This window comes from Abramis brama (genome assembly GCF_963993115.1).
Source record: "Abramis brama genome assembly, chromosome: 9".
Classification (NCBI taxonomy): Eukaryota; Metazoa; Chordata; class Actinopteri; order Cypriniformes; family Leuciscidae; genus Abramis; species Abramis brama.
Genome location: NC_139971.1, coordinates 32,625,165 through 32,636,484, shown reverse-complemented (window position 1 = coordinate 32,636,484; position 11,320 = coordinate 32,625,165). Strand labels below are relative to the sequence as shown.

Here is an 11,320-nt window from a genome sequence, read left to right as displayed (position 1 = left end):
ACTGATGTTGGATTTTTTTTTTTTACCTTGTAGGATGTTACAACAGGACACACATGAGTCAAAAGGTTAAATGGTCCTAAAAAAATACTCATAAATGACTGCCAATAAAACTAATGGGAAATGCAGGGATTAACTCCAAACCTTAATCTGAGTTTCTAAAAGGTTTAAAAGAATAGACTAGAGAATCACACAAGTTTAACTTTGGGTCACAGTCATTCTGTACAACATCCAGAGTCAAACAAAGCATTGTAATACCAAATATAAATTCTTTATTATCTTCTGTACAACTGTATATAAGGCAAGCACAAACATGCTAGTCACATGTCCGACATAAAAATACACAATAAAAGTCATTAAGAGTTAAGACTAGCGTTTAGGTCTTTGTAGAAGGTGATGCAAACACATTCCAACAGTCACATGATTGTCTGATAATGAGATAACAATGTTTCCAGTCTTCTATCTTTCATTAAAGTAATTGTGAATTATAAAAAAACTATGAAACTCTCTAAAGGCACTTTATTTCTCCAGTTATTCCAGCACTGATTAAAGTCCACTTTGAGTTACAGCAATACTTATGGACAGGACAATTAAAATGTGAGGGAGTTAATACTTGACCCTTGATAGAAAAAAAAAAGGAAAAAAAGGAAAAAAATTCAGACAGCCGAGTCCTCTGGGAGAAAATGGAAATTCCCTCATGAGCCCAGGGTTTGTGATTTCCGAATAAACACACTCTGTGCATTAACAAACGTCTTCCATCTATAAGATTTAAACGGGGAAACACTTATGAAATGACACTCAAGTCTGTAGTCATTTCTATTCATCTAACTGAACAACTGTCATGTCATGATGTAAAGTGTGATATCACCATGAGTGTAGTGTGGTTCATGGTGTGAACATCAGCATCTGTGTGTGAGTGTGTGTGAAGAGGTGATAAGTTCGTCCTCAGTGTGGAGGGGGGATTTGATGGTTTATTTGTGATGGTCCAAGAAAGCCCTGTCTCTGTTTGTTCTTCCTTTGCTCCGTCATCTGTACATGTGGATAAACACACACACAAAACAGGTTAACTGTAACTTCCCATACTCTACAGTAAAAAACTGTAATAGATCTAATTAGACATTTCATGTACAGTGTTAAAGAACATGTCATCTTATAATTTACAGTGAATTTACAGAATTCTCCGTGTAACGGCTCACAATTGATGTGTTTTCATTTAAACAAGTTTCGTCTTTTAAGTTTTTTACTTATCAGTAAAGTACATCCATCTTTAATCAAAATAACATCCCCTTCCTCTTGCAACGACATCTCTTCTCTTCTCTGATGATGTGTTTACTGGCGTGGGGGCGGAGCAACCTGTCACTCACATGAGATCGACTAATTCGCTGCTGGTTCCTTCCAGATTTTCCTATGGGTTTTTATAATGTTTTATGTTTTTTTTTTTTTTTTTTAATGAGTAAAATAAAGTCTGTGGTAAAGATAAGTTGACTACATTATGTTCTGCAACATAAACTGCACACACCCATACAGAAAATCGCGAATTTTGAAGCAGTTCTGTTTATTTTTGAAAACGTATGTTTCTAATACGTAACTAAATAAGACTAAATAAGTGTGTGGAGTGTATGTTGTAGAACAAAACGTCAAAGTATCTTCAAGTTATGTTTACCACAGGCTTTATTTTACTCATGAATTTCATGCCGACTTTAAGATATTTTAATAAACGTCTCAGTATTTTTTTAGTACAATGAACAACCAAAACTGCTTGGTTACCAACATTCATCAAAATGTCTTGTTCCACAGAAGAAAGACAGTCAAACAGTCATTTGGACCAATATCTTGTTCCATGGGTCACTTTTTTACTTTTCCAAACACACTGGGTTTAAATCATGTACAGCAGTGGCCAAAAGTAATGTCCGGCCTAGGAAAACTGATATCCCCACCCTTCATTCAAATTGATTTTGTATGCATATTGCATAGTTCTGCTTGGAGTCAATTGTTTTATTTGTGATAACACAAAGAAACACGCCAAATTGAGTGGACATAATTTTTGGTCAGGCTGTCATACATAGAAATTATGAACATGCATAAAAGCAGAGAACCAACAAATTATAAATAACTGATGTTGTAGTAAATGTAAGCTTTTTCTTGTGAGCTTTTTAGCTATTAGTTTGCCTTTTTTGCCAAATAATCAAGTTTAGTGTTTTGCTCTTCCCTCATATTTAATATATATATATAAAACAAATATCTCCTCCGGACATCACTTTTGGCCACTACTGTAACTTTTTTCGTGTGTGTTCCAGACAAAAAAAGGGAACTACTAAGGAAACAGGCCTAGCGAGAGAATGGAGGTGGAACACAGTGAGCTACACTAAATCAGAGAGAGCCTGTTTGTCTGAAAACATGACAAGTTGGGATTTGGCCTACTGTATCTGAGCTGGATCTCAGCCTAGCTGGAGCTGAGAGGTGAGGAGAATCTGTTTAATTAGGCCTGGCTGTCGGAGGAGAAATCACTTTAATAAGTTATTTAACATCTAGCACTGCCAGGAGAATTACAGTAAGCCCGCTCCTCGTGACCATCAGGAATCAGAAGGATGTGAGGGGCACCGCGGTGTGGTTAAAATGTTCTAGTTCAAATGTTTCTGGCCCACTGGTTTGGACCAGTGCCGATTCTCAATGACTGTGCAGTTCTTGTGCATTTCTGCACATAACACAGTTCAACTCTGAAGTCTAAGGTCAAACCATGCAGACACAAAAAAACAAAAAAAACTGAGCCATGGGGCAGCAATTTCTTTTCTAACGTCATCCCATTAAAACCTACAGTTCTCCCTCTCCCTGTGTCATGTGAATCGGTTAAACTGTTTGTGCGGAATCACATGTGGGCCAGGCAGGTGATGGCAGTGATCCGACACAGCGGAGCAAAGCCGGAACATCCACATCGCCCCGGGGCGCCGCCCCACCCCAGCTCTGACGCACTTCCACAGCAGGGCCTAATAGTAAACACTTCAGAGGCCCTGTGAGGAGAAAGAATGTTTTGCTCTGTGAAACCGGGCTGTCCCATTGGATGGCGTGCTGTATGTTACCTGTTCTTTAAGCTCAGAGAGCTGGCCAGACAGCTGAGACACGAGACTGACAGTGGTGTCCAATCTCTCGTGCAGCGATCGGATCTCGTTCTGTTCGCTATCTCCCTCCGAGCTCACCAGAGACATGGCCCGCATCCGGGGAAACCAGTCCAGATTCTTCTCCTGAAGGGAAGAGAGAGTTGTGAATGTTGTTTCCCAACGACTGTTTTGCAAAATAACTGTTTTACACATTTACACTATCATTCGAAAATGTGGGTCAGCAAGAGTTTTTTGGGTTCTTTTGAACCTTCTATACATAAAAGAATTCAAAACAAAAAAGATCAATTTCCACAAAAATATTAAGCAGCACAACTGTTTTCAACATTGATGATAATAAGAAATGTTTCTTGAACACCAAATCGGTATATAAAAATGATTTCTGAAAGATCGTGTGACTCTGAAAACTGGACGAATGGCTGCTGAAAATTCAGCTTTGCCATCACAGGAATAAATTACATTTTAAAATGTATTAAAAATAGAAAAAAAAAGAAAAAAAATACAAATATTTCACTGTTACAGTTTTTACTGTATTTTTTTTTTTTTTCAAATAAATGAAGCCTTGGTGAGACTTTATACATTTGTATACTTTACATTTATACTTTATACAGATGTTTATACATTTATAAACAGTTTTGTACTGCATTTTGATTTATATTCAAGTCATTCTCAATGCATAAAAATACTCTTGTGCCTTTATATATTGGATATATGGACTAATGGCTTAAGTGCAGCTCTTTAAACAGTTAACAGACATATTCAACAAATAAATAGGCTAAATAAGTACAAAACAATAATAGTTCTCACAAAAAATGGAGACTTAAGATAATAGATAATAACAGGAACACTGCACACAACAGGTCATTTGAAGAATGACAGTAATTATCTTCAAAATCATTGATGAATGCGGTGATTGTGAGGGATTAATGGCTGTAGAATTTAACAACAACTTCTTGGAGGATGTTTTACCCTGCTGACAGTCTCACACTCTATAGTGCAAGTATAGCAGCACAGTTTTGTTGCATAACAGTAGCAGTTAAAGGTCTCAAAGTCTGTAGTGCACTAAAGCACAGCATGTTGTCACTCAGAAACTGCCTCTCTGGCAAATGGTGGGCCGCAAAAATGGGTCGCAAGTCTGTTCGAATAAGGTTGTGGGATAGAAACAATGCAAACTAAATATACACTACTGTTTAAAGGTTGGGGGTCAAAAGAACAATTTTGATTTGGAGCCAGATTACAGGGGGGTAAAAATGACTTTAAAAAGATGGCAGCATTATTATTTTATTTTTTACACAGAGATTGGTAGGTCTATATATCAGAGATAATGGGATTTCAATGTGGTTCCATGAGTAAATTGTTAAATTGGACAGATTTTAAGTGGTACAGCTGATACTTTTTGTATTTAAATTATTAAAGATATCTGATTCTGAATATCATTTTTGATTCTTGTTCCTATGAAACTTTTCTTTTGAAATCTTTTTTTAAGGCTATATGGTTCAATCCCAGAGATATTGTCAATGCGGTAACATGTAGCTTCAGAATCTGTTAAAATGAACAAAATTCCTTCTTCCAAATATCCTTGAAACTAATTCAAATATAGATTCTTAGAAATACACTTGAAGAACAATGTGTCTCAACTTGAGCATTTCAGTGGATGTTTGGCACTGAGAGAGGTGTGTTCTATGCAATTGTTTTGATGGGGAAAAACAAGATACATTCCCCTTTAAATGCAATAACTATCAGCTGTGTGCAAACTGCAAAGTGACTCACATGTGGTTTTTGTCCACTGAAAATGGGTAAAATTCAACAATTTAAACATGGAGCCGCATTGAGATTCCCATATCTATTGGGATTGAACCATATTGTTGAAATGAAGACTTCAAAAGAAAAGTTTGTCAAGAACCAGAATCTAAAATCATATTGCGATATCTTACTTTACTAAAAGATATAATACTTTTTGAGTTACAGGCATGCAAACTTTGGAAAAACAATATCTATGGCACTCTGACAGGTATGTTCTATGCAATTGTTTTGATAGGGGAAAAAAATTGATGATATGAAGTTATCTTAAAAACTTCTTGAGTTACAGGCATGAAAAAGTCATTTTTACCCTTCTGTAATCTGACTCCAAATCATTTTTGAACCCCTGTACAAAATAGTGGATTACTCAGTAAATATACATCCATGAAATTTAATATTTGGCTTTCATCACTATTTATGCTAGACTTTCTTTAGAAAAAATATTAACAAAATCAAAAATTTTACCTGGGGAAGTTTCTGAAATTGGGTTGATTTGACACGAAATGACCCAAATGTCTTTAATATCACTTTTGTTCAATTTAATGCATCCTTGCTATTAATTTGAAACCCCAAACTTTAGAACGGTAGAGTACTAAAATGCAATAACCCATTTAATCGTGCCAAGTTAGAACAGCGAAAAATCCAATTAAGAATGCAAACTCATCACTTGGTGTCAACATAGACAGGATGTCTGACATCATCCTAAAAACAAACAAAATTATGCAATGTAAAGGAATATAAGACCCTGACTAAATATCAAATGGTTTAGTGCTGTGAATCATAGCCTGACTACACTAGAACACAGACTTCCGAGTCAATCATCATGACCCCTCTCTGCTAGCGATTGCATGCTTATAAATATGACCGAGTGTGCTAAAACTCCAGCTCCAAAATCTAAAGCATATAGAGGTAGATCTAGACAACATAAAGGCCTGGATGCAAAGATAACTTTAGAAACAGGAAGTAGTCACGCAAATCAACTGCAGCCAGTAATAAATGCTTTGTGTTTTCGATAATAACAGTGAGTCATTGTGTTTGTAAAGTGTATGTGCCCACACAGTAGCTCACGTACAATATATTTGTTTGTGTTCTATAAATTGTGTGTGCGAGCGCGTATGCGATTAATGTGTATGTATATGATTTTATCTAGTCTGGTGTGTGTGAGATAAGGAGGGGGGTAACAGTGCAGTCTCTCATCACAGCAGTTATGTAAGGTGCTTTTCACAGTCAGCCTGACAGGAGAGCTGCAAGGTACACAGAGAGTTCCAGGATATGTTTAGAGGTGGGAAAAGACTGCCTTCCCTTACACAATTATGAAACAACACACACTCACGAGGAGACACACCCGGGCACGCGCACATTTGTACTCAAACGCAGTGCTTTTCTCTGCTATATAATAGGGAGTGACGCTTTCCAAGAAAAACACACTGAAAAAATCCATTGCTCTTCTGAGAAACAGGCGCATGAACAAGGTCAAGCACTCTTTCAGATCAAAATTGGGACAAAGCACCTCTATCTCTCTGGAAAAGAACAATCTTGTTTTGCAGAATGTTTCATTGGGATCTAAAACAGGAAAAAGGGGAAATTAGGATTAGGCATAAATTGCGGCTAATTGGTTCCAGGGAATGGTGCATTATGAACTCTATGAAAAACAAGGAAGGAAGTGGGGAAACATAGGTTAAGTGAGGACGGATGAACAGAGACCGGATTGTGAGGGTCAAGTATCATGAAATGCCCAATTTTTTAGTAAAGATGCAACCTGAGGATAAAAAGGGAGCGAAAAACCAAACATGAAAACAACATTGTTATGTCTGGCCAGCGGGGGAAACAAACAAACAAACAAACAAACCAAACCAAACTGTAAGATAGAATAGGGACAAAGTATCTTTCTCATGAAACATGGACAACATTGAGCAATGGAGTTTAGTCAGGGTCACCAGGAGCCAGTTGCATAAACTGCTAAGACTAGTCTTACAAGTTAGTCATCAAACTTTTTCTTTAGGAATGCACATAACTTTTTTTAAGTCAGGTATATAGAATAGTAGATTAGTCTAATACCTAAAAGTAAGACTGAATACCCCTAACTAACTGCTAGTTGTTTGTACTAGTTCTTAAGACACAGTCTTAACATAATGGCTATGTTCATGCAACTGGCCCCTGATCATAACTTATCATAAATTATCTATGATTAATTAACATTGAACATTCAATGATAAAGGCAATCCAGTTGCTTAATAAACTGTGTGCAAGGCAAATATTAACATGTTAAATTTTTGAATTAACAGTACAGTTCAAAAGGTTGGGAACAGTAAGATTTTTGGTAACACTTTAAAATTTTAGTGGAAGGAAAAACACACTGTTTTCGTGCATGTATCTTTAAATGCAAATGAGCTGCTGCACTCCACCCAGCTTTCCAGAAGAGGGCGGAGCCTGTACAGCTTTTGCCTCGGGTCACATAAACATCTGTTTAGTTTTGATTATCATCTCTATCGCGGCCACGCTCATGTGACACTGGAGTTCTTCGTCATCATGGAAGTTTTTTATTTGCATGCATTTTACAGTCATATCAGTTTAAACTTTTGATTCTGGTTTTCTGAGCGCACACATCCGAAGCACGCGCACAGAAACTGGATGTCAGACAGCGTGTCATGTGAGTATTAAACTAAGTTCTCTTATTGCACTTCAACTGTCAAATAAACACAAGGTAATGTCTGTGTATTGAAGTGACAACAGCATAATATATAGTACCTACTGCCATATATGCTGTCAATATGAACCAAACAACAAAAGGAAAACAGAAAATCCCTCACAGCACTTGACTGAATGACTACAGTAGCTTTAATAAGAATACATTTCTTACTTGAATGCTGCTGTTAAATGCTCTGGGCTGAGCTCATTGAGGGGAGGAGCTAAGCTAATAGGGCAGATTCCGTCGCCAGTCGTGGGCGGGGCCTGTTCCAATGTGATGTCACATTGGAGTACATTCCTGATCAGCTCATTTTGAGACACGGTTTAAGATTTATGGAGAAAATAACAAACGGAGTGGATGGATTTTTACCACGATAGGGTGGTTGTGTACACACACTGCAGACACAATATGTTCAGAAACTATTTAAAAGTGAATTTTGCATGATAGGTCCCCTTTAAGAAATGAATACTTTTCTTCAGCAAGGGTACACGTTTTTTTTAAATGTAAGCAGCACAACTGTTTTTAACACTGATAATAATAATAAACGTTTCTTGAGCAGCAAATCAGCATATTAGAATGATTTCTGAAGGATCGTGTGACATTGAAGACTGGAGAAATGGCTGCTGAAAATTCAGATTTACCATCACAGGAATAAATTAAAATATATTAGAAAACAAATACTGCAAATTGTAAAAAAAAAAAAATACTTCACCAGTTTAGTTTTTACTGTCAAATAAATGCAGCTTTGGTGAGAATTAGAGACTTCCTTCAAAAACAAATCTTACAGACCCCATACAAACAACCAAATCAAGCCAAATCAACCTGCAAACGGATTACTTCTCATTGGCTTATCATTAAGGTATATAGAAGAAAGCATTTTAACATCAAAGCGCCTAATAACATGGCAGCTAACACCTCACAAACGTACATATACGCTTTGGCACAAGCACACTGCTGCAGACTAGTGTGTGGGAAAGGTGTTTCGACTGTCATTAAAGTGCCATTAAACTTCTTTTCCCATCTGACAGACAGCATGATCGTTCGATCACGTGTCCTCGTCTCTCATCATCATAAAGATGCTGTTTTGCAATGGAAAGGAAGTTTCAGAGCGCTGCCATCGACTCGGCTCTGGAAATAGCAGCATGATTGCAATAATCAGTTTGATTAGTATGGCCAGCCGCTGTGCACGCACTCCTGCAGTCATCTGTTCACACACACACTCTCACACACACACACACACACACACACACACACACACACACGCATCCTGAGACGCCCAGCTGGGAGAAACGGATACAACGGTGAATGCGTGACCTTTGAACTTGCATTGATCACAAGTCTAGAGGCCGAAGAGTTTTTTTTTTTTTCTCGTTCCTGCCGACAGTGCATGACGACCGTGTTGCCAAGGAGACGCCTGACTCACTGTGTGATAATGAGTGGCGTGGCAGGTGTGTGAGTGTGTGTGTGGGACAGGAGAGCACGTGTGAGGATAGGCTGAGCTAATAGCAGGCCACTTGAGATGGGTTACATAATGCTGTGACTGCTGCAGTACCTGCTCACACTCTTTTTCCAGCAGCCTGTGAGTGATAATCTCACAAACACAAACACACACACACACACACACACACACACACACACACACACACACACACACACACACACACACACACACACACACACCTGCTTCAATGTAAACCTGCAGTTGAAAATGCTGTGCTCAAAAAGTGTCAGTGCCAGGCTGTAGTGTTTTGGATTCAGTTACTGTTTCCTAGCCCATCCTTACATGAGACAGAACAACACTGATGAAACTAAACAACTAAACTTGTCTCCCTTAGTTATGTGTCGCCCATGTCTCAACTCTCCCATCACAGCTTTAATAAGGGCCCTTGTGTTTGTAGCAACACACAGTAATTAGTTAATGTAGTACTATACTGTAGAACTCAATGTGTCATCAGCAGGACTTCATGGATTCTGAGCATGCAGTATCCAGCAGAAAAGCTCTGTAGATTTCCACTGAACCCAAACATCAGTCTACTAATATGCCATTTTATTGGCCAGGCTGATAAACTGACCAACCTTTGGCCATTTTCAGATTATCAGCATCTGCCGCTAAAGCCTAGCCGATTAACAGTGTTTGCACTCCTTTCTGTCAGTACCAAGATCTACACATTATTTTTTTTTATATTTATATACACTACCGAAAAAGTCTGGGGTCAGTTAGATTTAAAAGAAAAAATATATATACTTTTAATCAGCAAGGATGCATTAAACTGATCAAAAGAGACAGTCAAGACATGTATAATGTTACAAAAATTTCTATTACTCAAAGAAGCCTAAAAAAAAAAGAAAAAAGAAGCATCACAGTTTCCATAAAAAAGCAAACTGTTTTCAACATTGATGTTTCTTGAGCACCAAATCGGCATATTAGAATGATTTCTAAAGAATCATGTGATGCTGAAAAGGAATAAATTACATTTTAAAATATAGATTTTAAAATAATAATCAGTTGTTTTAAATAGTAATAATATTTCACAGTATTACAGTTTTTACTGTATTTTTGATCAAATAAATGCAGCCTTAGTAGTGGTATGGTAGTGTATATTAGGACACATGAACTCACATTCAACAATTACTGTATGTATAGTAACCAAAAATGGTAAACAAATCAGTCATGTTATATTTTAGACTCTTCAGAGCTCACGCACACTCTTCATGTCCTGGAATGCTTTTTAAACAGCCGTGAACGGGATTCCCTGCAAAACCTGTTCCAACTTCTCCATTTAAAAAAATATTGAATTATAATTAATTTTCATAAAAATATGCGTAAGTAGGCATCATTTTTAATTGTCTTGAATTGTAAAACCCATATTAATGGACTGCTGTAACTAAATTTACCCTTTAATAAACTTTTCAGAATTTTACAAACTACCATTGGTGCAGAAAATATGAAATTGCCATATAACACCACAGAGATTGTTCTCCTACCCTCCACGATAAACATTAGTCCCACTCAGCCCATTATTATAGAGACAAAGCAGTCTTAACGAAGGCTTTAATTACTACACTACTTTCAGTATGCTCTGTGAGATACCAGGAGCAAGAGAAGGTCACACACACAAATATAAACAAACAAATTAGAGCACACACACATCAAAAGACTTTAGGAATGCCATCAAGGGAGTCTTTCTCTTATTTTAAAGAAGTTCACGGCCTCCTTTAGCTGGTGTCAACTGAAAACAGTGCACAGAGATATAAACACACACACACACAGTGTTTTCATGTTTTATGGGGACTTTCCATAGACATAATGATTTTTATACTGAACAATCTGTCTTCTATCCCCTTACACTAACCCTTCCCCCTAAACCTATCCATCACAGAAAATTTTATGCAATTTTACATTTTCAGAAACATCACTTTTTATATATCAATGATTTATAAGCTGTTTTCCTTGTGGGGACAAAAAAATCCAATAACGTTTGACAGACACAAAGTGTCCAAATACATTTTAGGGGTCACTGTATCATGGTACCAACTGTGTCAGAGGACTAACCTTAATCATTTGGGCCACGTAGCTCTCGGGCCCTGTGTACTCGGTGGGGTCCTTCACCTTCACCAAGACCAGGAAGTACAAATAGTGCCACATGCTGTGCTCCGACTTGATGTGCTCCTCAAACGACACGGTCTTGTTATCAAACTTGTCTCTCTCAAGTCCTGAAGT

The 11,320-nt window shown here is 37.4% G+C and overlaps 1 protein-coding gene across 1 annotated transcript in view; it reads right to left on the bottom strand.

The window, feature by feature from the left end:
• Positions 1 to 246: 246 nt before the first annotated feature.
• itpr2 (inositol 1,4,5-trisphosphate receptor, type 2) overlaps positions 247 to 11,320 on the bottom strand; it is a 99,549-nt gene continuing 88,475 nt past the window's right edge. Inside the window, exons 55-57 of the mRNA XM_084124539.1 lie at positions 11,153 to 11,313; positions 3,075 to 3,236; positions 247 to 1,026 (exon numbers count right to left, since the gene is read on the bottom strand). Coding sequence (XP_083980665.1) covers positions 943 to 1,026; positions 3,075 to 3,236; positions 11,153 to 11,313 — 407 coding nt within the window. The 3' untranslated portion in view covers positions 247 to 942. The remainder of the gene's footprint in view (positions 1,027 to 3,074; positions 3,237 to 11,152; positions 11,314 to 11,320) is intronic.